Source organism: Podarcis cretensis (assembly GCF_951804945.1).
Source record: "Podarcis cretensis genome assembly, chromosome: 1".
Lineage (NCBI taxonomy): Eukaryota > Metazoa > Chordata > Lepidosauria > Squamata > Lacertidae > Podarcis > Podarcis cretensis.
The window spans coordinates 14,990,893-15,018,857 of NC_137170.1; the positions used below are offsets into that span (position 1 = coordinate 14,990,893).

The following is a 27,965-nucleotide window of genomic DNA, read 5'->3' on the forward strand; positions in this document are numbered from 1 at the left end:
GCGCTTGAGGGGGGGAAGAACGCAGCTGCCTGGTGTTTTCCCAAGTTGGTTACAAAGCCCAGCATAGTACACCAACAAAATCCTGGGAACTGTAGTTCTACAGTGCCAAACTAGTTCCCAAGATTCTTTGTGGGGAAAGTCAAAACTACTAAAGTGGTGTAAGACCGCTTTATATGTATGGTGTGAATGAAGCTCAACAGGCCTCTAATGGTGTTTTTGCCTTGCAAGGGGAGGGGTAGTAGCTGAGGTCGCCAGCAGGGGGGCAGGCAGAGGCTACACAGAGGGCTGGATGGAGATTCCAGGGCCCACCAGTTGCCAACCTTACTTTGTTGGGAAGCCGCTCAGGAAAAAAATTCAGCGTCACACAGAATCTGGTGCCCTAATTATCGGAAGGGGAGGCGTTAAAGGGGTCCTTAATGAAAGCCAGAAACCCCACTTCCAACATTCCCCAACTGTAGCCAAATCCTGCCCCCCTCCTAACCTTCATTAGGAGGACAAGCTAAGAAGGCCAGCAGCTCCCCCTGCCCCTTTCTAATTCAAGCCCTGGCTGAGCTAATTTATTAGGAGTATTTTGACAAGGCAAGCATTTAAAACATCATAATTTAAGTTGATCTCCCAGTGCCAATGTTTGCATCAGCCGAGTGCATACACGTGCATGTGCCCGAATTTGTCTATGCAGATCTAATCCTAGCTATTTTGGGAATGTTTTGTCGTGTGTGACAACTCGATTACTACAGACTCCCCGCCTGCCATCTCCTGTCTCCCTGAGCTGTGCAAAGTACGGCAGTGATACGTTTTAATTCATTCTGTCTAGACATGTTTTTCAAACGCAGAGTTTCCCGTTAAGTAGTGATGACATATGGTAAATACAATTAACTTAAAACTGCAGATGCACGAGTGCCCCGAATACATAATGATACATTTAGGTTCTTTCGCTTCTCCAGGATTGTTAACATTTGTGCCCGGCCTTCTCTAACCTGGTGCCCACCAGATGTTTGAAACCACAGCTCCCATCACCCCTGATCCATGGCCATGCTGGGTGGGGCTGGTGGGAGTTCAAAACATCTGGATGGCACCAGGCTAGGGAAAGCTGAGTTAGCGCTTCTTCAGATTTGTAATGCACTCTCTCTCCTGCTGTGTGCTATAAAAATGAATGCAACTTCTTATGGCAAAAAAGGAGGTAATTTACCCTAAAAGCTTCTGGCGAGTGGCATTCTGCAACTGGGCAATTCTCTCTTGACCAAAATGCATCAGGCCATTTGGACCATCTGAGACCAGCTTGTTAATGGCGATCCTTATAATGTTTATCTGTGAATAAAAGAGGGTCGTTTTTTGAAGGCAGCAGAGATGGCGCCTGGTTGAATACAGTGGTACTTCGGGTTAAGTACTTAATTCGTTCCGGAGGTCCATTCTTAACCTGAACCTGTTCTTAACCTGAAGCACCACTTTAGCTAATGGGGCCTCTTGCTGCCGACGGAGCATGATTTCAGTTCTCATCCTGAAGCAAAGTTCTTAACCCGAGGTACTATTTCTGGGTTAGCGGAGTCAATAAGCTGAAGCGTATGTAACCCGAAGTACCACTGTAGTTGAGCTTTTGATGAAACTACTTTTCTGATTCAAACTGAAACACTTTTAAACCAGATCTGTTAAAAGAATTCGTTAGCTTAATCGTCTACCCAAATACAGGATTATTTCCCAAGATGTGGATCAATCTCATTGCACATAAACCAGCCAAGGCAGTTGGGTTCACTTCCAAGAAACCGGGGGGGGGGGGGGGGCAGCATGAATGGGATGAACTGGTGCGGAATTTACCTGGGTTATGTCATCTGCATCAATTTTCACATCAAACATAAACTCCATGTCGTGGTCAGAGAGGATGGGGACTCCCAGCGAGTAGTTCCATCCCAAGCCACAAAGGACACCAATGTATCTGTTCCTGCTTTCATCAACCCTAATGAGAGCAACAAGCTTTTTAATGACCAAGTCATTTATACAGGAAACTGGCCTGTGATCCTCAGATGAGGAGTGGTAGATTAAAATAAACAAGTGCAGAAACTTTATATGACATCATAACTGAATACCGCTTGTCTGCACACAATGGCCCTGTTTGTATGTAACTGTAAACCATAAAGCATGAATGAGCAGTGTTCTAGGCATGCTGAATTGCTCCCATTTCACTCCAAGAGCAACAAGCTTGGTTGCTTTCCCCCAAATGACCCATGATCCATAGGCCAGGAGCAAACTTTGGCTTACCACTATGGTTTGTCTGGAGAGAGACAAACCATGAGTGCTGATTCACACTTCACAGTAAGCACAGGTAAAGGTAAAGGGACCCCTGACCATTAGGTCCAGTCGCGGACGACTCTGGGGTTGTGGCGCTCATCTCGCTTTATTGGCCGAGGGAGCTGGCATACAGCTTCCGGGTCATGTGGCCAGCATGACTAAGCCGCTTCTGGCAAACCAGAGCAGCGCACGGAAACACCGTTTACCTTCCCGCCGGAGCAGTATCTATTTATCTACTTGCACTATGATGTGCTTTCAAACTGCTAGGTTGGCAGGAGCAGGAACCTAGCAACGGGATTCGAACCGCCGACCGTCTGATTGGCAAGCCCTAGGCTCTGTGGTTTAACCCACAGCGCCACCCGCATCCCTTCACAGTAAGCACACTCGTGGTTTATTGCCCGAAACTCAAGGAAAGGAGGACCTAGACAAGAATGATTCAGCAGCATGTTCATTCACAGTAAGCCATGCTCTAGGGATTACTGTGATCAGATTTCTTGAAATACTGTCCCTCTTGATCCCTTTGCACCTGAGCTTCTGTGATTTGGGCAAACCCTACCCACAGACTCTTTTCACCTCTTTCTTTACAGAAATATGATTCTCAGGGATAGCAAATTTTCAGTATCACCTTCTGAACTTCAAATCTGGCAGGTTACAAGCTTTTAAATTCAGCAACATTTGAAATTAATTACTTTAAATATGCACAGGCTGGGCAGTAAGCATAGCCCTGGATTTGAAAAAAAGATCAATGTTTACTATCAGTGTGGGGGACTGTGTGATAGGAATTTTATGGTCTTAGATATATGGCAATGTTCATAACCGCACGTACATAGATCAGCACAGGAAGGCCAACCTGGAACCATTTTGATTCCTAAACTGAGCAAATGTTTTCTCTGTAAGGTCAAACTGGAAAAGCCTCCCCATTGTCTTTTCCTTCACAAATCCTGTCTTAAGGGTATGTCTCTGTTTGAATAGGGTGTGAGCCTGTGACATGGCCCAGGAACAAAGTATTTATCATTACAAAAGACTGGCCAGGCTACCCAGGAAATCCAATCAAGTAACCTGCCAGACAAGGGACATAGGTGGCGCTGTGGGTTAAAGCCTCAGCGCCTAGGGCTTGCCGATCGAAAGGTCGGCGGTTCGCATCCCTGCGGCGGGGTGCGCTCCCGCTGCTCGGTCCCAGCGCCTGCCAACCTAGCAGTTCGAAAGCACCTCCGGGTGCAAGTAGATAAATAGGGACCGCTTACCAGCGGGAAGGTAAACGGCGTTTCCGTGTGCGGCTCTGGCTCGCCAGAGCAGCGATGTCACGCTGGCCATGTGACCCGGAAGTGTCTCCGGACAGCGCTGGCCCCTGGCCTTTTAAGTGAGATGGGCGCCCAACCCCAGAGTCTGTCAAGACTGGCCCGTACGGGCAGGGGTACCTTTACCTTTACCTTTAACCTGCCAGACAGGAGATAAACAGGGACAAGAGATAAACAACATTTAAATTTCTGTTTAGACCGCCTTTTCTGTGATGTATGTATGAGGATTCTGGGGGTGGTCTTGATCTACAGGATGGGAATTTCAAAAGTCTTTATAAGGGCTTTGCACACCATTTTTCTGGGTCCTCCTCCTTTCCTGCATGTGAGAGGAGCACCCTGTTGCAACAGATCAATAAAGATCAGGCTTACTAGCTGCTTTGCTTCTCAATATTCTCTGGCTGGCCTCTGTTATTCTCTCCTACCAATAAGGAACCTATGTAAGGACTCTATATGGGCTCTTGGATACCCCATAAGGGAAAAGGGCAATTTTTGTTTACAACAACTGCGTTTTATGTTACACAACATGAAGCCTCTGGAAAGAGTGTTATACATTTTGTCAGGGAACTATAAAGGAAGCCGCACAAGCGTTTGTTAAGTTGACTGCGGTGCTCTTGTTTAGAAATGTGCACATACCTGAGATCTATCACAGGAGCAAACAGCATGGCCAGCAGCGCTGGAAGTCCTGGAATATGAGGCATCAGAGATGTCTCCCTGAGCAACATTGTGGATCCTGTTATCAGAAAATAGTAGTAATGATAATACTATTTGGTCATTTTAAAGAATGCAAAAATTTTGCAAATGTAAGATCCAGTGGTAACAGAACTACAGTGCAGGCACAAGTGATCGATCAGCTCTTTATCAATGCTCTATTCACCCAGGAATAGTACACCACTTACCTGTTGCATTTACTGTCACAGAGGCAGCAACCAGCATCTGTTGAAACGAGTCTTCAGGGGCATCAACCACCACCACTGAGTTCACACTCTCCTTCTCCACTAAGACTGCTCTAGAGGGGAGGGAGAGAGAGAGAGAAAAGCAATTCAGTTCGTTTAAATACCAGCCTTGCACAGAATTCCTAATACGAAGCAGAAGAAATTCAATGCCATGAAATTGTCACTGACTAATTAGCGAAATTATTCTCTTCCAACACCTTTCCTACTAAAATGGTTCTATCAAACATCTTTTCTTTTCTCTTCTTTTGCATGGACAAGTATAATGCAATTTGAAACTCATTTATACAAAATATAGTAGGTCGAAAATTGCAATTGTCAATTGATAATGATTGTTATGGCAATGCACTATATCCTTTGGGGTTTTATTGCTTTCGTTTTTTTGTCTCCCCCACCCCACCCCCCGAAGCAGGCATAGGCAAACTCAGCCTTCCAGATGTTTTGAGACTACAATTCCCATCATCCCTGACCACTGGTCCTGTTAGCTAGGGATGATGGGAGTTGTAGTCCCAAAACATCTGGAGGGCCGAGTTTGCCTATGCCTGCTTTAAAGCCACTTTTGTATGTGTTGTAAATCATCATCATCTTTTATGTACAAGCATTTACATACTGCTGTCAGGGGCATCATTCTTCAGTCTTCCCCATGGAGGAAAGGGCTTCTCTTCAAGACAGTTCCTACTGTGGCATCTGTGCAGTATCCCTTGCTAGAAAAGGCACATCTGAGCACAGATATATGTGCCTGGGTGACCTATGATTAGATTACCACAATGTGCGGCTACCATACAGGGGTGTTTGGAACCTCCAGCTGGTGGCAAAATGCTAGGGCTATTTAATGTCACACTAGTCTCTTAACAGCTTAGGGCTGCAATATGGTGTTGCTATCACTTAAGGCTGCCCAGCTGTCGTTTCCCCATAACAAGACCTTTTTGGTGGCATTTCTCCATTTGTGGGATATCTTCCCTGGTGAGATGCACCCATTTGCTTCATTATTCATTTTTAGGGGAAACTTAAAAATATTCCTGTTTCCCAGGCATTTGATGGCTGAAAGATACTGGTCATGCCAACCTTGAAATAGGCTGGATGAGATGGCTTAAAAAATATATATTTTTAGTTATTTTAAACATGTTTTGTGTCTGTTTTAATTGTCTTTTTAAAACATGTTGGTGTTTGCTGCTCCCTGAGCATTTTTGGGAAGATGGATGGAATAGAAATTTAATAAATAATAGTAATTATTGTCTGAAAGACCACTGCGTGAATCTGCCTAGACGGAAGAGATCATCTTCGTTGGCCCTATCGTAGTAACTTTTGCTGGTAGGAATGTGCGACAAAGGCTTCTTTGCAGCTACAGTGGTACCTCGGGTTACATACGCTTCAGGTTATGTACGCTTCAGGTTACAGACTCCGCTAACCCAGAAATAGTACCTCGGGTTAAGAACTTTGCTTCAGGATGAGAACAGAAATCGTGCTCCAACGGCGCGGCAGCAGCAGGAGGCCCCATTAGCTAAAGTGGTGCTTCAGGTTAAGAACAGTTTCAGGTTAAGAACGGACTCCGGAACGAATTAAGTACTTAAACCGAGGTACCACTGTACAATGTTAGGAGAATTTCACACTAAGCAGATACGGTAATTCCTTCTGCCCATGTGTTCAGAACAGCGTGTTGCTATTGTTGTTTTTTAAAAAAGTTAGCAGATTATACGTGCTTAATGTCGTATTTTCTGACATGTTGCTTTGTGCTTTGTTTAACTTTTCCTGCTGTTGTCATGAAGCTCAACAGAGGTTCAGAACCTTGCAGGGCGCAGGTAATCTATTTGCTTTGGAAGAGGGAAGTGTCAAGGTGTGAGAAAACCCTCAGGAAAACCTTTGCTCCTCCTACTTAGTTGGTTTACTTAGAAAAATAGAGGGAGTGTGTTCTTAGACCAGAGTTTATTCACTTACACACAAACCCACCCACCCTGTGAAGAAGCAAAACTCCAGAAGCACAAAATACCTGCACACCTTGAAAAAATGCATGTAAAATACAAGCTCAGACCTGTAAACTGCTACTCAGGTTGGGACCAAGTAAATAATAATTTAATCTCATGAGCCCTTAATGCACTGCAGTTGTCTAAATGAGATTAGGTGCTTGAGTGAGGAGGGGTGTTTAGGGGGGGAGGGTCAGAGAGATGCAGAGAACAGCTGTCCACTGTTAACATTTAAATACTTAAATATTGTGAAATCAGGTACAATTGGGCTCCGGGTCTTAATTAACCGCAACAAAGAACTACATCAGGAAATGCTAATACGGAACACATGTAATAACTGGTGTGAAATCACATAATGGAACATGGCAATAGTACAACCAAAAAAATGTGTAAAATTCTGGCTGTAAGTGGAAGGTGAGATGATAACATCACAGCTGGAAGAAGCCAAACTGCAGAAAAACTGAATTGGCTCTGGTTATGACGAATGAATGTCAGAATGGACACTGGTTTGGGGATTTTCTCCAAAAGGAAGGTGAGACTAGCCCCATCCCCGATGCTGTTTTAGGTGAGCACTGAAAATGTCCTTATTATGCATGGATTTTAATGAATTATTGAAGCTTTTAACTCTACTTCGTTGGATTTTAAAGTTTTAGTTTTACCTTATTTTGTTACTTAATAATCATTTTTGGTTTGGTTCTTTTTGTAAAACTGCTGGGTTGGGGGTTATTAGGGCAGGAATGCAGAATTAAATAACCTAAATACCAAAGCAAGTATGCCTTTTTCTCCAGAAATACTACTTCAATGAAGGTCAGGCTTATGTAGATTTGGCAAATTAATCCATTGAAATTAATTTCAATTAACTGATTAGACGTTCTTCAAATTTGGATGCAGCCCTAATGAAAATTATGAGAGCGAGGGGACACAATTTTGTACATGACCTGGAAAGACATCAATGAGAAGTCCAGTTCAGCCAGAATGTCACGGAGTGACCTTGAACAAAGCACAATAACATGCCATCCTACCTAAATCTGGAGATTCTGGTCATGCTGCTGAATTTCAGGCAGTAGGGGTTGTATGGGCCAATAAGCCTTGCCTTAGGAAGAAAAAAAATAGAGCAGAACATAAAACAACCAAATTAGTCCATTTCGGATTTTCTTCTTATGGTAGTAAAGTGTGGCTCATGTTTTGGGGTAGGAAGGGTAAATATGGAGGCGTCAAAATAACGCCCCTACCCCAACCCCTTAAAATCAGTTCATGAGTAACATGAAACCACGGATTAGAGGTGCAAGGATAAGCCACTGTGAGCCTGGGGCTCACACACACCCCTTCTTCCAGCACAGCCACCAAAAGACTGAAAGACTCTGCTTGAGATTAACCACAGTTAAGTGTGCCATCCATTCCTTAAACGTAGTTAAATTTAACTAAGGTTTATTGAATCTATCCATCATCTTAAAACTATGACTTGATGTTTGCTTGGTTTCAGCAAGCAAACAGTGAAGACTAACTGCACTTTGTCAAGTTTGGATGGCATACAAGATATACTGAAACAAAATCCTCTTTGCGGGAAGCGTGAAACTTGCTCCAGTTCCTTCTCCTACACACTAAACCATGGTTTGGCAGTACCGTCAATGCAGCCTCTTAGAGCTCCGGGAAACATAAGCATAAAAGCATAAAAGCATAAAAACGGCTTGCACAAAATCGCAAGTTTACATGAACATTGTGCGTTTTGTTATTTCGCTCAGCTGCTCTCACACGTTTCTGTAGAGATGGAGCGATCTCCCACCCCCAAAGTAACCTTCACCAGCCACGTGCTTTCAGTGATGAAGAAACCTGGTATTAATAGATACTTGGATGGAAAGGTTGCATTACGTCCGTCAGAGAACCCACAGCACGCCACTCTGAAAGCGGGGGAAAGTAATGACTGTGCCTCTTAAGCTTACTTTGCAGTTTGGCGCACTAAACCTATTGGCAGAGGCGTTTTCCAAGAGCATTTCAATCAAGCGATTCTCCTCTTCACTTGAGCTCCTCTGGAGAGAAGCATCCCTCTTCCTTTCTTCTGGCTTTGAAAACAGCTCTTTAAGATTTTCGTGGCTGAGCTAAGGGAAATTCAAAAGAAAACATTTTGAGAGTTATTGGGTGGGGGCAGAGGGAGGAAAGAGACTGAGTTATACTACACGGGGCATGAGAACTATACTTAAGCCAGGCACCCCCAACCTTCGGCCCTCCAGATGTTTTGGACTACAGTTCCCTTCATCCCTGACCACTGGTCCTGTTAGCTAGGGATCATGGGAGTTGTAGGCCAAAACATCTGGAGGGCCGCAGGTTGGGGGTGCCTGGCTTAAGCTTTGCTTTGTTAGGCGGTGAGCCTGGGGCCAGATTCCCATTCTTCAAGGTATAACACTGAGTGGGAGAGTGGATAGCCCTCAGAGCCAGTCCCAGAAGCACTACAAGATGTGTCTGCAGTCCCTGTCAACCCATGGCCTGAGGCAGTAGACTCCAGTTCAGAAGCCGTAACACAACCATAACATCCCCTGCTGCATTGGAGTCAATAAGCGCTAAAAAGGAGGGTGGGGCTCCTTTCAGCATAGGTGGAGCCAGTTGCTAGGACAGAATAACAAAATCAGAGTTACGAGGGGCCACCATGGTCACCATCTATCTGCTTCAACCCCCTGTGATGCAGGAGGCGCAACTTGTATTTAATGCGGCAGCTAGACTGGTGACTGGGAGTGGCCGCCGGGACCACATAACACCGGTCCTGAGAGATCTGCATTGGCTCCCAGTACGTTTCCGAGCACAATTCAAAGTGTTGGTGCTGACCTTTAAAGCCCAAAAAGGCCTCGGTCCTGTATACCTGAAGGAGCGTCTCCACCCCCATCGTTCAGCACGGACACTGAGATCCAGCGCCGAGGGCCTTCTGGTGGTTCCCTCATTGAAAGAAGTGAGGTTACAGGGAACCAGACAGAGGGCCTTCTCAGTAGTGGCACCCGCCCTGTGGAATGCCCTCCCGGAAGGAAGGAAATAAGCAGCTATCTTCTCTTTAAAAGACATCTGAAGGCAGCCCTGTTTAGGGAAGTTTTTAATATTTAATGCTGTATTGTTTTTAACACTCGATTGGAAGCCGCCCAGAGTGGCTGGGGAAACACAGCCATATGGGCGGGGTATAAATAATAAATTATTATTATTATTATGTCTTGGTCTGAGGGACTGCTGGTGCTGAAGCAACATCCGAGTTCTGCTCTCCAGCCTGAACCCTGTGCAGAGCTGTCCGGGGAAACCGTTCCCCTGCGGCTCCACCGACATCAGAACAGAGGTAAAGTCTGCAATGCCTTGCCTTCGGTCCTCTCCCCCCGTGCTCTCACAGCTTCAAAAAACCCTAAAATGCCAAGACTTCCTGTACTCGAGAAGGAACAAGAGAACGCACTTTGGATTCATAGGAGTCTTCCGCCAGTTCGGCGTGGCCTTCCTGAATGAGTATATCACGGACGTTCACAATGTCCAAAAGCCCAGAGTACCGAAGCACATCGACAAGTAGGATGCTGTGCACGATCGAGAAGACCTTCACCAGCAGAGCACAGCCGCTGACCAAGGAAGCAAAGCTCTGGCTTGCAGCGTGACTCCACTGCTCTCCACATACAAGGGACTGGGCAGAAGGCCGCATTCTGCGCAGCTTGAATTCCAGAGCCTACACCAAAACAAAAACAAAAAACCCCACCAAACACGAATATATGCACTTTTGGCCCTGGAAAAGTTTGAACTGATTAATAACAATAAGAATAAGAATAGCAATAATAATAGTTATTTAACACACACACTGCTCCCTCCAAAACACACAGCACGGTTCCGTGATTCTTGGAACAAAAAGGAACGTTACCTGGAACGGAAGCTCTCGGAGATGGCTTGGAATCTCTCGCAAGTGTCCCAGTGCCACTTTTGATCTGTTGCCATAATCTACATAGAAAACCTGGACGGTAAAGCAACAGTAATGAATAGAAGGACTGGCAATTATTTCCAAAGCACAGAAGAAAATTGGCTTACAAATTCAGAGGAGCCTCCTGGTGCAAAAATTAGGCCCGTTATTGCATCACGCGAAATTTTATGGCTAAGGCAGCCATTTCAGCCGGTGCCCTCTTTGCTTAAAATGACCGTGGGGAAGCTGCCTTGAATAGCTTCTCATGCAGCTGCAGCAGCAGCTGATCCAAGGGCAAAGTGATTTGTGTGCAACAACGAGGCTGGGCGCCATTTCCCTCCACTATGAAACAATGGCAGGAATGTTTTGAACTGGTCAGGGAGCACAGAGCAGAGGTGAGGTGCCAATCTGCATATTGTGAGCACCTGGCACACCAGAGGCTCGCTGAACAAGTGCAGCTGTCACCAGGGCAGACAAAGGACCGTGGAGAACAACTTGGTGAGACAGCGCAACCTTTGTAGGCAAAAGATTCCGGGTTCAATCCCTAACTTCTCTAGGCAGACATGGGAAGCATTCATGCCTGAAACTCTGAAGACAGGACAATGGTCCAACTCCATATGGCAAGGGCAGTCATCACGGTGCCCTCCACATCCCTGACCACCGGCCATGATGGCTGGGGCTGATGGGAGTTGGAGTCCAACAACAACTGGACAGCCCCATGTTGACTACTTCAGCATAAGGAACCTTACTAGATTCCCAAGGATGCAATTTCTTAAAATGGCCATGCGAACTCAGCCCAATTTGCCAACATGAAAGAGTCTGCCCTACTATTTAATATATTTTAGCCTTTCCTAACCCCTCCGATCGCTCTCTCCCAGCATTTGCCAATCCTGCCCTTCCCCCGTTTTCTAGAGCCCTCAGAGTTGATTCAGAGCTGGGTGTGCTTCCTTGGGTTTGAATTAAGCTGCAAACACAAGTATGCTTTAAAAAATATGTACCTCTGCATTCTCTCCGGATACATATAGGACTTGGGCTCTGTAGTATCTCTCGTCTTCCCACTCAGTGAAGGGTGCCAAGCACACCAAATCTGGATAGGGGCGGACTAGCAGAGGGGTCAGCTGTAACTGGTTGATCTCAGCAGACAAATTGTTGAGCACGGCCATATTTTTCTCGTCAATTCTGTAACCCCAAAAGTGCCCAACTTCTACCACCTGAAGAGAAGGAAGGGAATAGATAGATAGATAGATAGATAGATAGATAGATATTGACTGTGTGGTCAAAGTCTTACTTAATCATCCAGGATATCCAGCCAGCTGTGTTGCGACTCCCTTGCAGAAACACGAAAGCCAGCAAAGAGGCAACAGTTAACTGCAGCTTCTCATTACATGAGAAATGGGAAGCCACCATTAATGGCTTTTAAAGGTAGGGGTGGGTGAAGAAATTTGGCTGAGTCCGCTTTTTAATGTAAACTTGCCCAGCAGCAGCAGCTGACAGGACAGCGTTCGTTGCCTGGCTTTCCAACAACTGCACATGGCTGGCAAGGCAATGGGTAGCTTGGCACAGTGCGGGCACTGCTCATCCCATGCTCATGATGCTAAGCTTGCACTGAGCTCCCTGCCGCCTTGCCCATTCCATAACGAGGAGCATAAAACAGCTCTCAAAAAAAAATGTGTGTATTAGGACAGCTGCACACTGAAATGCTTTCATGAGCACTTACAGTTGCCAGCAGAAATGAGGAGACATCAACCAATGATTGTGGGGAATGAGAAGTGCAAAGAGGACATGGGAGTGGTTCTGACAGCAATAATATGCTCTAGACTCTGAATGAGCAATGACAAACCTAGACAGCATCTTAAAAAGTAGAGACACCACCTTGCCAACAAAGGTCCGTATAGTAAAAGCTATGGTTTTCCCAGTAGTGATGTATGGAAGTGAGAGCTGGACCATAAAGAAGGCTGATCGCTGAAGAATTGATGCTTTTGAATTATGGTGCTGGAGGAGACTCTTGAGAGTCCCATGGACTGCAAGAAGATCAAACCACTCCATTCTGAAGGAAATCAGCCTTGAGTGTTCACTGGAAGGACAGACCCTGAAGCTGAGGCTCCAATACTTTGGTCACCTCATGAGAAGAGAAGACTCCCTGGAAAAGACCCTGATGTTGGGAAAGATGGAGGGCACAAGGAGAAGGGGACGACAGAGGACAAGATGGTTGGATAGTGTTCTCGAAGCTACCAGCATGAGTTTGACTAAACTGTGGGAGGCAGTGGAAGACAGGAGTGCCTGGTGTGCTCTGGTCCATGGGGTCACGAAGAGTCGGACACGACTAAACAACAACAGACTCTGAATGTGCACTAACTGCTGCAGTATAGTTTTATGACATTTGTACCTCTGTGACATTGATAGATAAATCAAGGCTGCTGATGGTCTGCAGTTTTTCCAAAGGACTACTGAACTTCTCCATGGGAGACACTGTGTGCTTCTGAAAGTCCACATTCACTCTAAAAAGAAATGCAAAGCGCAAAGCAAACAGAACAGAAATCACTCATCGCTACCTCCTGCATACTGCTCCCTCAATTAAAATGTTAATAGCAACTGGCCTAGCCAGAACAGAAGACTACGTCTCCCATCATCCCTCTCCACAGGTCATGCTGGCTGGGCTGATGGGAGATGTAGTCCAACAACATCTGCAGAGCCACAGGTTCCCCATCACTGGTTTAAGTAACCAGCAAACCTGAAACGATCTCTTCTCCTCTCATGGGCAAGGCCGGATTAGCCCTCAACGTAACAAAAGCACATGCTCCCCTCGAGCAAAACACTTGGCTTTTTAAGGCTGGAACATCTACTGGAGTTGAACAAAGCTGATACTTTTTAAATACATTGAAAATGTTTTTCATACACTTGGACAATCACCTAATAATAATAATAATAATAATGCCCCTGTTCCGTTTTCAGAGGTAACCATGGTGCAGTGTGGCATCTAGGCTGATTTTAAATGTCAACCATGGATAGTTCTAAACCAGAGCTTGAAACCAAGTTCGAAACAGCTGGTTTGCAAAGCCTGGCTAGGTTAGCATTACCAGCTGCAATCACAACTTGCGGAAATTTGCAAGTGCTACGTTTACACAGACGTGAATGATTACGCATCTTTCATTTTCATAGGTTTCTCTTCAATATTTTGTAAATCTAAATTTTAAAACGCTAATATTTTTTTAAAAGAAATAGAGCACGTTCTAGAAAATGTAAACCACTCTCCCCTACTTCCTTGACACTTTAGGCACCCAGAACAACTTGCTCTTTTCTTTATTGTTCAGATTTCGGGATTATGTTTGCTTTGTCTCACGAAGTTTCTGAACCCAAAGAATGAGCTGAACAGAATTCACACTGTGCAGCGCGGCTTTAACTCACTGCTCCTGTCCCTGTTTATTTGCCAACAGACTAAATTTATGCAAAAAAGGCTCATGAGAATTTGCATTAATTTGAAAACTAATGAATCTGCATCATACTGTGAACCCCGCGCGAGCATGTTTGGTCCTCCATCCATTTTCCCTTCAATCTCCTCTGGGGAATGTATATTCAGCTCGAATGGAGTCCGCAGCTGTGACATCTTAAGGGCCATGTATACGGCAGAAAGTGTTTTAAAGCATTCGGTTGGATTCCGGGAAAATTCTACAAAGGCTCTACAGGGAGAAAATGCAAAGTAAAAATAAAGTACGTTCTGTAGATTAGAACGAAGAAAATACCAAGGCGGTAGGGCATGTTGAATTTTTCAGTGTTCAAATTCCAAAAATTAGGGTTGCCAGAAAGTTGTAATGTGACTTAGAGATTCAAAAGATATCTTGGTTAAATTAATATAATTTAGTTTTGCTTGGCAAGTAAAATTTGTGTAAAATCAGACAGAAATCATTCAGAATGACTGCCAAGTACTTTCAGTTATATATGACAGGCACACAAACCCAGAACATTTCAAACCCTTATGACTGCGAAGATACCTTTGAAAATGTGTAGGCAATCTTTTTACGCTAGGTATTTATATACAGCCCTTTTGAAATATGTATCCCAGGGTAGCAATATTAAAAATACACAAAAGAGAAAATGTTCTGCCCTGCCCATGATTAGCAAAACCAGAATGAATTATAGTTACAGGTAGGTAGCCGTGTTGGTCTGCCGTAGCCGAAACAAAACAAAATAAATAAAAGAAAATAAAAAATTCCTTCCAGTAGCACCTTAGAGACCAACTAAGTTAGTTATTGGTATGAGCTTTCATATCTGAAGAAGTGTGCATGCACACGTACGCTCATAACAATAACTAACTTAGTTGGTCTCTAAGGTGCTACTGGAAGGAATTTTTTAAATTTTATTTTTTTGTTTCGAGAATGAATTATGCCCATGTTAAAAATGGAAGTTCCCTTACTTGGTCCCATGATAGGAAATGGATTTCACTTGGCCACACTGTCTGAACAGGGACTGCAGTTGCTTATGGTAGAGGAAGCCATACGGGGGAATGTTCTTCAACTGTTAAGAAAAATGTATGCCTTCAGATAGGTCAAAAACAACAATGGTGTGTGATATATATATATATATATATATATATATATATATATATATATATGAAATGTGATTATTAAAACAACAGTATCGGGGAAGAGGGACAGGACACTTCAACATGGCTTCACAAGGCAGAGTCAAAACTTAGTTAAGCTGTACCATTATAGTTGTTTTGGGATCTTTGCCCGACATCTCCCGGACGGCAATTTCTTCATCATGTTCCGCCAAAGTAAAATAATTTGGATAAAAAGCTCCAGCCATTACAACCTAAGGAAGAAGGAAAAGTTAACTGCCTCAGGGGAGGTGGCAGTTCTCATGCAGTAAGCCATTCGTCACACTGCAATGACACGTGTATGATCACGTGAGCCAAACTCTCTGGTTTCGTGGGGTTTGCAAATGTGTTTGTAGTTGCGTAAATGCAATTTGCAGTAACAGTAAAAGAGGTTCCACTTTCAAACCAAGCATTTATTTTTAAGTCTCGCAGATTTTAATTGGGACTCAGGTGTGTGGGGCTCTGACTGACTCCAGCTACAAAAGCTGAAGCTGCTGAAGAGTCCTGGAGGACCTGTTGCCTGCCTTGCAGGCATTTTTCCACTTGGCCTGATTGACTCCAGCTACAAAAGCTGAGACTGCTAAACAGAATCTTGGGCTGGGGTGCTTTGGAAGGGTTTGTTGGTGGAGGGTTGTTGCTGGTGGTTTTTTGTATATTTATTTTCGATTTTGTTGTGATTTATGTGGAAATGGTTGAGTTTTGTTGTGTAATTTTTTTAAAAAGTTTTATTTTACGTATGTATATGTGGGTTAAAGCCTCAGCGCCTAGGGCTTGCCGATCGAAAGGTCGGCAGTTCGAATGCCTGCGGCGGGGTGCGCTCCCGCTGCTCGGTCCCAGCGCCTGCCAACCTAGCAGTTCGAAAGCACCTCCGGGTGCAAGTAGATAAATAGGGACCGCTTACCAGCGGGAAGGTAAACGGCGTTTCCGTGTGCGGCTCTGGCTCGCCAGAGCAGCGATGTCACGCTGGCCACGTGACCCGGAAGTGTCTCCGGACAGCGCTGGCCCCTGGCCTCTTAAGTGAGATGGGCGCACAACCCCAGAGTCTGTCAAGACTGGCCCGTACGGGCAGGGGTACCTTTACCTTTACCTATATTATATATGTTTACAGTGGTGCCTCGCAAGACGAAATTAATCCGTTCCGCGAGTCTCTTCGTCTAGCGGTTTTTTCGTCTTGCGAAGCAAGCCCATTGACGGCTTAGCGGATTAGCGCTATTAGCGGCTTTTAGCGGCTTAGCGGATCAGCTGATAAGCGGCTTAGCGGATTAGAAAAAGGGGGGGGAAGGAAAAAAACCCCGCAGGAACTCGCAAGACATTTTCGTCTTGCGAAGCAAGCCCATAGGGAAATTTGTTTTGCGAAGCGCCTCCAAAACGGAAAACCCTTTCGTCTAGCGGGTTTTCCGTCTTGCGAGGCATTCGTCTTGCGGGGCACCACTGTATCTAGAAAAACATCTCTCATACATCCTGACATCTAACCTGCAAAATGAATCGCTGCTTATACATATGGTCTTGATCCATAGCAGGGGGGTGAGGGTTGACCTCCATGTTGAACACGCTCATTCTCTTTTTCAGCTCCTCATACAACTCAGCCACCTAAAAAAATTACATCTGGATATTAAGAACAATACATCCCAAGACCATCAAAAGGAAATTTCATTAAGGCAAAACACCTCCCTCTCTTCTGCACCCTGCAAAAACAAACAAACAAACCCACACCTTACTATTTTATTTTTAAAAAATATTTATATATACAGAAAATGCAAGTATAAAATATATGCCAAACGTAATACAATGAATGTAACAGCACAACACTAGAAGATGATTTCTTATCTATTTATGCCATAGGCACCAAGGGCCTAGGCCAAAAGCTAAATTAATATTGGTAGGGAAAAAACATTATGGCTTATCTCCACATCCTAAAAACAGGGTTCCAGTCAGCCACAACCCAGTTTAAAGACCATTCCCACCACCTTGACCAGTTTGCCATTTTTCTTTCTCAGTTGGTACTCTGTGGCTTCCAAGCATGCTCAGTCCCTCACTGGACCCCAAAGTGTTTTTGGGGAGGGGGTGGACCTTAATGATTTTTTAAAAGATTATGTTTTTGCTTCTAGGAGCCTTAGGGTTTCCCCAAACATGCCGATACCTCTCTCACTTCTCAGTGGCCTTATTTTTCTGGCACCATTTTTATTGGCTTTCACCATTTGAGTTTGCTGTAAGATGGAAGGATAGCAGCATCGTATGAACGAGGGAATCCTAGAAGCTGAAGAAGGGAGGAACCCTTTGCTAGGAACATATGTCTTTAATCGGATGGCACCAAAAGGACCCACGACTATTGAGGCCCTGTTTGTGGGCCATGCGCTTCCTCAAGGGAGGAACTGAACCGGAATTAGCCTCTTGCCTTAAGCAGCAGCGGCTGCAACAGCTTCATACAGCTTTTATTTTGAGCTTCACGTCAGTGTCGCACTTGCCAGCAGCAACACAACTCCTCTCTCAGCCGCCATGCTTATTACCTGCCCCAGAAAAATGCCACGCCCAAGTCATCTTGGTGTTAAAAACAGTGCCTTTCCCACCAACAGGAGAGTTGTGTTGCTGCTGCTGCCAGCATGGGGAGCAGTGAAATTATTTTAAAATATCCTTTTACAAATGATTTGCAATTTTGGAGTAGCACGTTGATCTAAAAACTGCGGCAGGCCAAGACACAAAACTGCTTTGCCACAAGAACAATTCATCGTGAGAGGGTACGCTCTGAGTCCCACATTAAATGCTGCAACTTTTCTCTGCAAGCTGCACTGAGAAGTTCCACTGCGTTCCTGTGTGTTGGATCAAAGGGTTTGTTTGCTTGGAGCAATGTTCCCAATTAAACTCAGAGCGGAAGAAAGGCATGTCCCTGCCAATGAAGGTTCCCCATTATTTCCTCTTTCAGGGTGCAACCCGTTACGTTCAAGAGGGAATAAACAATTTCCGTTAAGTGCGGGGTAACCTTAGTAACCGAGCACCGCGATTCAAGCACACCCATTAGCTGCCTTTGTCAGTTGTTTGCAGCAGGAAATCTGAACAGTTTTTGCTAAGTTATGCATTGGCTTCTGTGGGCCTACATGAAACGAACTGCACCTGATCACGCTTTTTTAAAAGCAAAACACTGTGGGGAGCAGGGAATGGCAGGGCAGGAAATGTTGTAGCCGGCTTAGTTTTCGTTTTATTTTTTTAAGAAAAAAAGGTGAAGGTAGTCACCACAAAGTTGTTACAGGAAGTGCCATACTTTTAACATTTGGGGGTGGGAAAGGTGCCAGTGATGCATACCCTTAAGTATTTAAACTTAATTAAACTTTCCCTTACATTATCTTCCTTACTGAAAATGCCCTCGCCTGTTGAGGGGACCTGGTAGGAATTTTTCCACGTGGCAAATTGGCTCTGGCCATTTGGTTTTCGCCTACCTCATAGCAATCGTCACAACTTTTGTAAGGTTTGGTGGTTAGGCAATGGTAAAGCCTGGTTTGGGGGAGGGGAGGTGTGGCCATCACCTGCCCCTCCATGTTAAAGGGTATTCTGTTAAAGCAGTCTTTCTCAACCTGTGGGTCCCGAGATGTTGTTGGACTACAACTCCCATCACCCCTAGTTAGCAAGGCCAGAGCTCAGGGATGATGGGAGTTGTAGTCCAACAACATCTCGGGACCCACAGGTTGAGAACAGCTACGTTAAAGGGATCCGGGGGTGTGGATCTTTGTCCGAAGCCCGGGTAGGGCTAGGGCCATGCCACAACACCATCAGGGACCCTGGGAGAGCTCTAGTTGACGTACATAAGCAGGGCTCCCCCTATTGGTGGTTGATCCTTACTAGACTCCCGGCATGGCGGGCAGGAGTCAGATATAGTCAGTTCAATTCTAATGCCTAAGCCAGTGATGGCCAAACTTGCCCCTCCAGCTGTTTTTGGACTACAACTTCCATCACCCCTAGCTAGCAGGACCAGTGGTCAGGGATTATGGGAACTGTAGTCCAAAAACAGCTGGAGGGCCAAGTTTGGCCATCACTGCCTAAGCCACTACCACTCACATTCTGTAACCAATGAAGTTGTGACCTAAATTTGCCGATTTAACCTAAAATACTGTGTCCTGGTGTTATTATTCAACATAAGGGGGAGGCCTCGGGGTCTTGATATGCAGCAACAACAACAACCAATAAAATTTATATACCACCCTTCATCTAAAGATCTCAGGGCAGTTCGCAAGATAAAAATGCAACATGAAAGCACAAACAGTTAGAACAAAACCAAAAAATAGTGTTGGGCTAGGACTGGGGAGACTCTTGGGCCCAATTGATGGCTCTCTCAGCACAACCTACCTTAAAAGGTTGTTGGGAAGATAAGGAAAAGTGGGGTAGCTGTGTGTGAAACCTTGAGCTCCCTCTGGAGGAAAGCTGAGGTATAAATGTAATGCTGAGACAAATAAAAAAATGAAGCAAAAAAGCTGATCAGGAGGTGGTATCATGGGAACCCCATAGTCGGGTCTCACTTTGGAATTGTAAAATGTGATGTTTGTTTGAGGGGAGCTGCTTAAGAGCTCCTGGCATTGAAATGAGTAAGCGAACAACATCCCACAAACAAGGAGGGTGCTTGTATGGTTTTCATGTGGATTATGTACGAAGGAACTTACATGTGTGTGTGTAATACACACACATGCACAGATACAGCTGTTGGCCTTATGTCTTGCTTGTGGGCTTCCTGCAGGCATCTGATCAGCCAGATTGTTGGGCTAGATCAGGCTTCCTCAAACTTGGCTCTCCTGATGTTTTGAGACTACAGTTCCCAGCATCCCTGACCACTGGGTCCTGCTAGCTAGGGATCATGGGAGTTGTAGGCCAAAAATATCTGGAGGGCCCAGTTTGAGGAAGCCTGGGCTAGATGGACCTTTGGTCTGATCCAGCAGGCCTCTTCTTGCCCAGGTACTTTGTATTATTGGGGGAAAGAAAACAAAGATGCACATCCAACTCACCTCTCTAATTCTCTTAATGTGAATGTAGTTGGAACGACCCCAGTCGAGCTCATCCTGCGGGAGAAAGCCAGGAAGCTAAGAGGCTAAAAAGCATGCAAAACCACTTCGCTCTCCACCACCTTCAGCAAAAAGGAGGCAACTGGTGGGTAGTTAATTCCAGTTCAAGGAGGCCATGGAAAGTTTCTTCAACCCCTTACACCCATCTCTGCTCATAAATCATCCCGTGGAGGTAATCTGGGATGGCTCAGTTGGTGGAGCATGAGACTCTTCATCTATGGGTCGTGGGTTCGAGCCCCACATTGGGCAAAAAAAGATTCCTTCCTTGCAGGGAGTTGGAGTCATGACCCCCAGGGTCCCTTCCAACTCTACTATTCCATGGTTCTATGAGCTCATGTCAGCACCCAAACTTCCAGGATATTCCCGTTAGGGATGGGTGGATATGTCAATTTGTCCCTGCCTACTGAGATCAAGCAGGCACTTTCACTGTACTTGTTTTGGCCCCTGCTGAACACATTCTTCTTCGACAAACCTAGCCAGATTCTTAGAAAGTTGAGGCAATTTGAATCTGTTGCAGTATTTTAACAGTTGTAAGGTTGTGGATTTTTATTGACGTTATTGTTTTATCTTTTTGTGAACCACTTGGTTCTCGGCTTTCCCCCCCACAATCAAGCAGTGTATTCAATTTTATGAACTAAATAATAAATATGAATATTTGGTTTCTCGTTTTTCCAATCCTCCACATCATTTTGATTTATTCCCTCCCCCAAGTCCTCATGCAAATTCATCAGCATTTTAGGACAAATATCATGTTTGCTAAGCAATTTCTTCTGATATAATAACGCTTTTTCGTATGGAGGTAGCGGTGGCTTCTATATAATCGGGGAAATGCATCTGTTCACTAGGGATGAAGTAGAAATCTGGTTCAGTTTCAGAAATGCATTTCAAAAGTGTGTGTTAGGAGAAAGGCACACTAAAATGCTTTTGATGACTTTGGATGGCTTTATTTTATTTATTTTTAATGCAAACTGATGTGGCTATATGGAGGAATAAGGAGAGCTGAGTTTGGAAAAATGAGAGAGGGGAGAGAGAAACCAGAATTGATAGATTTGGCCATGCCTGCTGTTCACCCAGGTATTAGGAGGAATCTGATGTTGAACTGAATTTTCCATTACTACAGATATTACAAGTCAAACTGACATAACTGCAAAGGAAAAACAGGAGAGTGCAGAATGAATGCAGGAAGAAAACAATGTTACATCATAAACAAGCTTCTTTAGAGAAGGCACAGAGAGCGAAAGAATGTACGAGGAAAATAATGTATTGTAAAGGATCAGTCTGGTGTTAGGATTGTTCGAGGTCTTAGCATAATTTCTGGTTGCTGCAAGCTTTTTAAGGTGTTGTTTTATTTTAACTTTCTGCTACTTACATAGTGTTAGTGTTTTATTCATGTTCTTATCAGTTGTGTATGGCAATGGCTCTGGTTTTAAACTCCTTCCTGGGATCCTGAATGTGGACCTAAAAGCTCAATAAATAAACCAACCACAGATCTGAAAGCCAGGCCTAGTATTACTCGAAAGGAAAGGTCGGAGATAAAGCTATGTCTGGGTGCCCAGCAATTAAATAGTCCAGACTGGTGCCTAAACACCCGACTGGCAAGTGAAACTAACCTTAGGGTGTCTCAGTTTTCCTTTCTTCTTGCTTTCCTGCCATTCCTAAACAAGAGGGGGGGAAAGGGAGTAGGTTTAAACAAAAAACAAAAAACCAACACAACAATAATTTGGTCATTTGCACTTCAACACAGCCTGGACACAAAATACTCCACATGCACCAAGAGCGAGACGCAGGCTTTGTATACACCACACACATTAAGCCCCCAACTTCCCCCAAGGAATCCTGGGTGCTGGGAATTCCCTAGGAAGAGGGACTGAGTGTTAACCTGCTCTGGGAATTGTAGTTCTGCGAGGGGAACTGGGGGGTGGTGTCTCCTAACCACATTCAACATCTGGATCCATTTACAGTCTCCATGATTCTTTGCCATGCCTATTTGAAATGGCAGGTGGTAAATGGGTGGCGCTATGGTCTAAACCGCAGAGCCTAGGGCTTGCCAATCAGAAGGTCGGCGGTTCGAATCCTGATGATGGGGTGAGCTCCCGTTGCTCGGTCCCAGCTCCTGCCAACCTAGCAGCTCGAAAGCATGAAGTGCAAGTAGATAAATAGGTACCGCTCCGGCGGGAAGGTAAAAGGTGTTTCCGTGCGCTGCTCTGGTTCGCCAGAAGCGGCTTAGTCATGCTGGCCACATGACCCAGAAGCTGTACGCCGGCTCCCTCGGCCAATAAAGCGAGATGAGCGCCGCAACCCCAGAGTCGTCCGCAACTGGACCTAATGGTCAGGGGTCCCTTTACCTTTAAATGCACAGTAAACCCACCACTCTCCATTTTCCCATCCAACATGTTTTCCTCACTTACTGGGCTTTGGAAAGGGGACAGGAGAGCTCTGAGAGCATCCCAGAGCCCTTGCACCACCTTCCCAAAGCCTGGAAGCAAGGCGTTGCCTTCCTTAGCCCAGCGTCTGGGAAGGAGGTGAGAGGGCTCTGGGAACACCCTAAAGGCCAATAAGGAAGGTTCTTACTCGCTTACTGGGAAGGGGCCTTCCTAGATTCCAAGTAAGCAGCCCTCTGCCTTATAGGGGGCAGGGAACCGTTCCAGAGGTTCCTGATTTCGGATTCGTGTGTGGACCCCTGGAAGCAAGCCCCCCCCCCACTAAGTGGTGGTCCCACTGCAGTGTAGAGATGGTACCAAAATGTTTGCTTTCCCCATCTTAATGGTGACACCAGTTATTAGTAGCAAATGGGAACAAAATTTGCGGGTAGTGGGGGAAAACAGTTACCTTAAAGGCATCCAGAAGCGCAATACAGTCACTCTTGCTATTCCCAGAAAAATGCCATTTATTCCTGTAAACAATTCACCGCAAACTGTTATAAAGTTAAAGAGCAGTCGTCACATTTTACAGTTTTACAACACCATTACTTTTTAAAATACAGTGGTGCCCCGCAAGATGAACGCCTCGCAAGACAGAAAACCCGCTAGACGAAAGGGTTTTCCGTTTTGGAGGCGCTTCGCAAAACGAATTTCCCTATGGGCTTGCTTCACAAGACGAAACGTCGGGCGAGTTCTTGCGAGTTTTTTCCCTCCCCCCCCTTTTTCTAAGCCGCTAAGCCGCTTATCAGCTGATCCGCTAAGCCGCTAAAAGCCGCTAAAAGCCGCTAATAGCGCTAATCCGCTAAGCCGCTAATAGGGTTGCTTCGCAAGACGAAGAAACCGCTAGACGAAGAGAATCGCGGAACGGATTCTTTTCGTCTTGCGAGGCACCACTGTACATTTTTGGCTACTGCCTCTGACACACCAAAGGAACACCAGTACAGTGGTGCCCCGCAAGACGAATGCCTCGCAAGACGAAAAACTCGCTAGACGAAAGAGTTTTCCGTCTTTTGAGGTGCTCCGCAAGACGAATTTCCCTATGGGCTTGCTTCACAAGACGAAACATCGGGCGAGTTCTTGCGAGTTTTTTCCCTCCCCCCCCCCTTTTTCTAAGCTGCTAATCCGCTAATAGCCGCTAAACCGCTAATAGCGCTAATCCGCTAATAGCCGTGCTTCGCAAGATGAAAAAACCGCAAGATGAAGAGACTCGTGGAACAAATTAATTTAGTCTTGCGAGGCACCACTGTATGCAAGTAGCTGTTCTGATAAAATAAAGCAGCAGATTAAGTAACGTTCAGAAAGAAGATCCACTGCAACCAGACTTAGTTGCAAGGCAATTATGTTCAGGATTACAGCCTCAACTGCCAAGTTTTAAATGTTTTTCTTCAGCCAAAATGGAAAATAGGTGAAGACACACAAGATGGCGGATCGAAATATAACTCTGGTGCGACTTCATCTGTTTTTTTGGCGTAACAGGTCCAAACACACCAATTTCCTAGCACTCTCCCCACCTTAGTTCATATAATAGACATTCTGTTCCCCTGGCCACCAACCTTCAAACAGAAGGGATTCATCCACCTCATGCAATACTAACATACATCATCTGGGAAAAAAGGAAGTGTGCCATTTTCTTCCAACTATTTTTGTATTTATATGCAAGCTTGTGTAGATTTCACTGGCTAACTGACCCACTGAAATTTTCTTAAAAAAAAAAAAAAAATCAAACGACAGCCCATGGGAAAATACCTGTATCCATCAAGATGCTGCCTAAAAGGTATTACAAAGAAGTTGTTCAAAGAGAGGGCAGCAGCTGAAACAAAGAAAAAGAAATGGGTTTAATTCTAAAAATTGTACCCCCACCTCTCCTTCACAAAAAGAGGTCTAGGATCCAAATTTTACTTCCACGTCATCCCTGACCACTGATCCTGCTAGTTAGGGATGATGGGAATTGTAATAATAATAATAATAATAATAATAATAATAATTATTATTTATTATTTATACCCCGCCCATCTGGCTGGGTTTCCCCAGCCACTCTGGGTGGCTTCCAACAGAACACTAAAATACAATAACGAACACCAAAAACAGCTGGCGACCCAAGTTTGGAAAACCCTACTGTAAGCTCCTATCCATCAAACCTCTCCATTCTTAAGGAAATCAGCCCTGAGTGCTCACTGGAAGGACAGATCCTGAAGCTGAGACTCCAATACTTTGGCCACCTCATGAGAAGAGAAGACTCCCTGGGAAAGACCCTGATGTTGGGAAAGATGGAGGGCACAAGGAGAAGGGGACGACAGAGGACGAGATGGTTGGACAGTGTTCTCAAAGCTACCAACATGAGTTTGACCAAACTGCGGGAGGCAGTGGAAGACAGGAGTGCCTGGTGTGCCCTGGTCCATGGGGTCACGAAGAGTCGGACACGACTAAACAACTAAACAACAACTGTAAGCTCCTTTGGACAACTACCTTACTTAAAATTTTTAAAAAGCACCATGATTTTTAAAGCACCATGAATATTGAGGTTACCAGGAAAGCCTTTAGTAACCTAGGTATGCAACTTCCAGCTTAAAGCATTAACTATACTTACTCTGTTGTCCAACTTACCTATTATAATGCATTCTTCCAGGCACCCAAAGACATGGCCAAGAACCATTAGTTTGCCAAGGTGCTGGTTCACGGGTAGCTGTGCCAACACCCTGCCTAGGAAGGTCAGCTCACCATCGTAAGGGTTTTTTGCTTCTGAATGGACAGCAAGTGCTCCTATCTATATCAAAACACAAGCAAGCTCAAGGCTAAAATTAAGAATCCCCGAAAATATATATTCCAAACCTGCAAATACTTATTCATGTCAGGCCTGCGCTATTGTACCCATCAAAACCCACATACAACTGATGAACTAAGGGGGAACATGACCTCTTCCAGGACATGTTGGCCTCGTCTTCTGATAACTTCAATACTTATTGAGTGCTTCATCCATTTTACAATGATGTGGTGCATGTTGGTTGTGTTCCTCCCTCCTCCCAGAGGTCTCACGAGTGGCACACGGCATACTTTTTAAAAAAGAACCACCATTACTGTGATCTTTTTATGTGAACCACCCTGAAACCTCTGGGTATAGGGTGGTATATAAATTCAATAAATTAATAAATAACAACAACAACAACAACAACAACAACAACAACAACAACTAGTTTTAAAAATCTAAAAGCAAAGATAATGCAACAATACTGTAAAATTCAGTAACAGTTAGAAACAAAAGTTTTCACTCAGAAGAAAATAAAAGTGCTCTGCTCACCATGTTCTTCTTCCTTATGCCTGCTTTTGCAGTTGTCAATGTTAAAAACAACACAGTGGTACCTTGGCTTACAAACTTAGTCTGTTCCGGAAGTCCGTTCTTAAACCGAAACTGTTCTTAAACCGAGGCGCGCTTTCCCTAATGAGGCCTCCCGCCACTGGTGCCCTTCCACCGTTTGGATTCCGTTCTTAGAGCGAGGTAAAGTTCGCAAACCAGGACACTACTTCTGGTTTTGAGGAGTTTGTAAACCGAATTGTTCGTAAACAGGGCTGTTCTTAAACCGAGGTACCACTATACTATTTGAGCATTTACAACGAAAGAAAAGAGTTATTTCAACCGATTAGCACATGGGTGGGAAAGTGTTCTCAGACTGAGGGCCACATTGCCTTCTGGGGGCCACACACCAGAGGCAAAAGTGGGCACAGCAGCTAATATAAATTTCACCTTTGTACAGCAGACTACATTCTACATACCAACACCCTTGATCCTAAATCCAAACAAGCAAGAAGCGTTCGGTTCATGGAGACATGGGGTGCCATTCAACATCATGGTGTTATGACCCTTCCACCGGAACAATCCTCCCCCACATGCTGCTCCAGGGGTTATTCCAACCCCCACCCCAGAGCCAATACCAGGGGCACTGTTGCAAATTCTCCGCGGCGCTTTAGCAGAAATGCTCAGAGTTCCAGGTTCTTTGGTGCAGTGCAGTATATTTATTGTGAGCTATATATTTATTGCGGGACGCGGGTGGTGCTGTGGGTTAAACCAACCTAGCAGTTCGAAAGCACGTCAAAGTGCAAGTAGATAAATAGGTACTGCTCCGGCGGGAAGGTAAATGGCGTTTCCGTGCACTGCTCTGATTCGCCAGAAGCGGCTTAGTCATGACCCGGAAGCTGGACGCGGGGTCCCTCGGCCAATAAAGCGAGATGAGCACCGCAACCCCAGAGTTGGTCACGACTGGACCTAATGGTCAGGGGTCCCTTTACCTTTAATATATATATATATATATATATATATACACACACACACACACACACACACACACACAAATATATATAATAATCTACAGGCTATAATACATGAGCAGTTCATACAGTCAAACAGAGTACCTGGCTGCACCTTAAGGCAAATAGGACGACCTCTAACTCTCTCTCTGACCACACTCCTCTACACCACCTCTTTTACTGCTGGTCAGGTTTCCCTTTTAAACCGATGACAGCCAATCAACTGACAGCACATTACTGCTGAGCCATTCTGACCCAGCACCTCCATAGAAAGTATTGCAGGCTGATTGCATCCGCCAGTTGCATCAGCTGGCAAACTCAAGCCTGCAGACTTACTATCTCACACAGCATTCTGTCAATCCCGACAGGCACGTGGGGAGAGGAGAGGATGCCCTGTTGCGCAAGGGAAGTCCTTGCAGAGAGCTTCTGCTGGAGGGGCACTTTAGGTGAATCTTGCCTGCTGAAGCCAGGCAAAAACACTTGGGCCCAGAGAAGGGCGTGACTGAGGGATAGCGGATGCCTCCTGGGGAAGTGTTCCCTGTTTCTGACGTTTAATATATCAAAATAGAAGGGCCCATAAGCAAACGCCTAGATTCTATTTCATCGGAACTGAGAAAAGATGGCGTCTGCCACCCGAGAAGGACTTTTGGATGGATTCAGCATAAATACCAGCGTGTGAGGACATACTGCAAATGAAAGACTTACCAGCTGCAAAAAAAAAAAAGGGGGGGAGTCATACAAAGTTCACACAGAAGCATAATATTGCTCATTTCAGCTCGCCTGTGGAAACAACTCAGAGGCTATGAAAGAAGAAGGAAATTACAAGAAGATTTAAAGATGGGACTAGTGGACACTCAAAGCAGTAGAAATATGAGATGATTGGACCCCACTGAACTTGAAGCATGGGAGCCCCCAACAAAAAAATTATAATTTGGCAAAATATTTGGACTTTATGATATATATTTGTATAATTTGGAATATTTCATGTGATTGGATTGGATTGTTAAAATGGAAAACTTAATAAAAATTATTATTAAAAAAACACACACAAAATAGAAGGGCCCACCTCCTTGAGATGCAGAACGGTTCGCTCAATATCGCTTATACTGGGAGGAGACAGAGCGGTTGCTAGCAAGGCCCTCGGTTCGCCCATGTCAAGCAGCTTCACCTTCAGCACAGTACTTTCCAGTGGGCGCCGCTGAAAGGAA

The 27,965-nt window shown here is 44.9% G+C and overlaps 1 protein-coding gene across 3 annotated transcripts in view; it reads right to left on the bottom strand.

Moving 5' to 3' along the window:
- The window catches only part of TDRD9 (tudor domain containing 9), a 91,548-nt gene that overhangs the window by 1,596 nt on the left and 61,987 nt on the right, over positions 1-27,965 (bottom strand). For all 3 annotated transcript variants that reach the window (XM_079983015.1, XM_079983016.1, XM_079983017.1), the window contains 20 exons: positions 27,824-27,955; positions 25,063-25,222; positions 24,205-24,268; positions 22,868-22,931; positions 21,649-21,693; positions 19,982-20,035; positions 16,470-16,586; positions 15,104-15,211; positions 14,811-14,911; positions 13,903-14,076; positions 12,786-12,897; positions 11,398-11,610; positions 10,364-10,453; positions 9,914-10,174; positions 8,433-8,588; positions 7,515-7,585; positions 4,478-4,587; positions 4,215-4,311; positions 1,813-1,951; positions 1,190-1,308 (listed from right to left, as the gene is read on the bottom strand). In XM_079983015.1, coding sequence (XP_079839141.1) covers positions 1,190-1,308; positions 1,813-1,951; positions 4,215-4,311; positions 4,478-4,587; positions 7,515-7,585; positions 8,433-8,588; positions 9,914-10,174; positions 10,364-10,453; positions 11,398-11,610; positions 12,786-12,897; positions 13,903-14,076; positions 14,811-14,911; positions 15,104-15,211; positions 16,470-16,586; positions 19,982-20,035; positions 21,649-21,693; positions 22,868-22,931; positions 24,205-24,268; positions 25,063-25,222; positions 27,824-27,955 — 2,387 coding nt within the window. The remainder of the gene's footprint in view (positions 1-1,189; positions 1,309-1,812; positions 1,952-4,214; positions 4,312-4,477; positions 4,588-7,514; positions 7,586-8,432; positions 8,589-9,913; positions 10,175-10,363; positions 10,454-11,397; positions 11,611-12,785; positions 12,898-13,902; positions 14,077-14,810; positions 14,912-15,103; positions 15,212-16,469; positions 16,587-19,981; positions 20,036-21,648; positions 21,694-22,867; positions 22,932-24,204; positions 24,269-25,062; positions 25,223-27,823; positions 27,956-27,965) is intronic.